A 2,375-nucleotide genomic window follows, 5' to 3' on the forward strand; every position below is an offset into this window, starting at 1 on the left:
TTTTAAAGCTATTAACCGGAAGTAATACAAGAATAGAGTTATACATTGTAATAATTCAAGTATACATATCATGTAACCATCGTGATTGCGGTTCAATAATGATGAAAATGAAATTTTACTTAAGAGAATTTAATTATTCTTCCTTTTAAACCAGTTCATAGTTTTTTGCATTTCTTACTGCTCATGATGGTTGAAACAATAAACATGCATTCTGAGCATATTAACAAATGAGAATATGTTCTAAAATTAGATGTCTATACCTTATTAGTAATTAATTGCTATTGTGCATATTTTTTTCAGAAATCTATCTACATTAATCTACAAGATATTGCTATCAAATATGCAAATTATGAATTGGAAAGAGATGAAGATGTGAATTTCTGCACTTTTTACAGGAAGTTTGTTAGTAATTTTTTTTAACGGAATATGAAAACAAACGAAAGTAATCAAGCTCCAAACGCCACTCTAGCAATTTAAATTGTGAGTAGAACAATCACGGACGTCTAAAACATTAGAATTGAGATCAAGTGCCGGGGAGAAGTGAATATCCCCTGTCCACCAGTTACGTCCCTAGTATGCTACTTTTCATGATCGAGGTAACGGAAAAATTGCTAATAAATCAGTGCTTAAAAAAGTGCCTAACAATTGGTATAGAAGCGTCAGTCAGCATTAGATTGTGTTTGCTAAAAGGTAACTGTATCGACCGTTGGACTTGCAAAATGATGACTTCAAACAATACTGTCGATATCCCTGCAACATTAACTTGTCACCAATTTGTTTGGCAATAGCTTGCTTCGTTTTAGGAATTGTTTGTACGCACATCATACTCATATATGGTTGATAAGGGTATATTCCTATATAAAGATAGGGGAAGTTGACAATAGAAAAGTTAAAATCATCCCTTTTATCCACAGGCCTTTGGATCGCTTTAAAAAAAAATGTGTGTGTAAAAAAAATATTTATTTTTCATTTCAACACCTCAATTTTTTTCTAAGCGATCTAAAGGCCTGTGCTTTTATCATAAAGTTACGTTACCATTAATATCTTTTCCCAGTAAAATATTCAAATATGAAACAGATATGTCAAACTCTGTAGCATCTTTAATTTCAAGAAACTCAGGACTTTTTTATCATCAACCTCAAAATATTAATGTGTAGATTAGAATCAGAGAAAAAACCGTGATGGGTTTTAAATTCTAAACAAAATTTTATTCATAACAGGGAGTATGATTACAGAAACTCAAAATACAAAATCGATCACATTTTTTAAATTATGCCCCAAGTTAAACATACTCAATTAATCAATCCTGTTAGCTACAAAACATGCAAACCATCAACTCTCACTTTCACTCCTGTGAAGTCCCATTATACTTATTATAATTACGATTCTATATGAAATGCTGTCCCGCTGCTTTCCTCATTGCCTCCTGTACCATAGCAATGTTTGCGTGGTTCCTCGTCCACCGAGTCATCTTAGAGAGGGTCGCCAGCCAGAGTTGCTCTATTCCCCCGTCGTCCCACGCCAGGACGCCCACGTGAATGAGTGGGCCACTACCATTATACTCTTCAAGTCCGGACTTTAAATTCAAAGTTAGAGCACCTCCAATGTCTTCATAACGGACGTCTTTCACTTGTCCGAGCACCATTCCAAAGAGATAAGCATCGTCTATGGAAAAATATTGTGAAGTAAATGTAAATTTATAAAGCTCAGGCACGAGATCCGAAGAAAAGAGAACAAAAAATCCGCCACAGAATTTTGGATAATATTTTTGGCCTTTGTAAATATGATCCGGAACAAACCATTTACTGTTGCGGTCCCTAACTATCACACTGGTGTTATTCTCTTTGAGGGAACACATAATCACTTTATTCTTATGAAAGATTTGGGATACAAGAAATTCAGTCATGGCGAATATATTGATGAACATATCGTCGTCAGCTTTGACGATGTATTTGGCATGTAAACAGTTGTCATTTATCCACTGCATGGCTTGCATACTTTTAAGTGTTAAATTTCCGTGAGTATCTTCAAAGTTACCCTGCACGATATCCCGAGTATTCAAATTCTCGTTCACTATCATTAACTGCTCCTCCTTGGTCGGTGGTTTTCCAAGAATGAAAATTGTTCTCACTTTGATGTCTGAGAACACGTTCTTATTGGCCCAGGACTCGCGAAGTATTCTACGGTGCTCGAAATGACTCCATAAACTATGAAAATAAATCAAGATATCTACCTCCGATGAGTTACATATATGAGTATTAGATATGATGGGTGTAGTGAGATTAGGATGTGGTCCTACGGGGATGAATTTTTTGGCAGTAGTCCTGTTAAACCATTCTCTCGTATGGTCAGGGTAACTATCAATTAATTGTGGT

The 2,375-nt window shown here is 35.2% G+C and overlaps 1 protein-coding gene across 1 annotated transcript; it reads right to left on the bottom strand.

Annotated features, from left to right (window-relative positions):
* Positions 1-1,186: 1,186 nt before the first annotated feature.
* On the bottom strand, positions 1,187-2,371 carry LOC134233338 (beta-1,3-galactosyltransferase 1-like; the record flags this gene model as incomplete). The annotated part of the gene is made up of 1 exon (XM_062715301.1): positions 1,187-2,371. A coding segment is annotated over one exon (984 nt), but the record flags the coding sequence as incomplete, so codon positions are not given.
* Positions 2,372-2,375: the final 4 nt, after the last annotated feature.

Source organism: Saccostrea cucullata, unplaced genomic scaffold, assembly GCF_032062105.1.
Source record: "Saccostrea cucullata isolate Sc308-1 unplaced genomic scaffold, CSIRO_AGI_Scuc_v1 ctg3939, whole genome shotgun sequence".
NCBI lineage: Eukaryota > Metazoa > Mollusca > Bivalvia > Ostreida > Ostreidae > Saccostrea > Saccostrea cuccullata.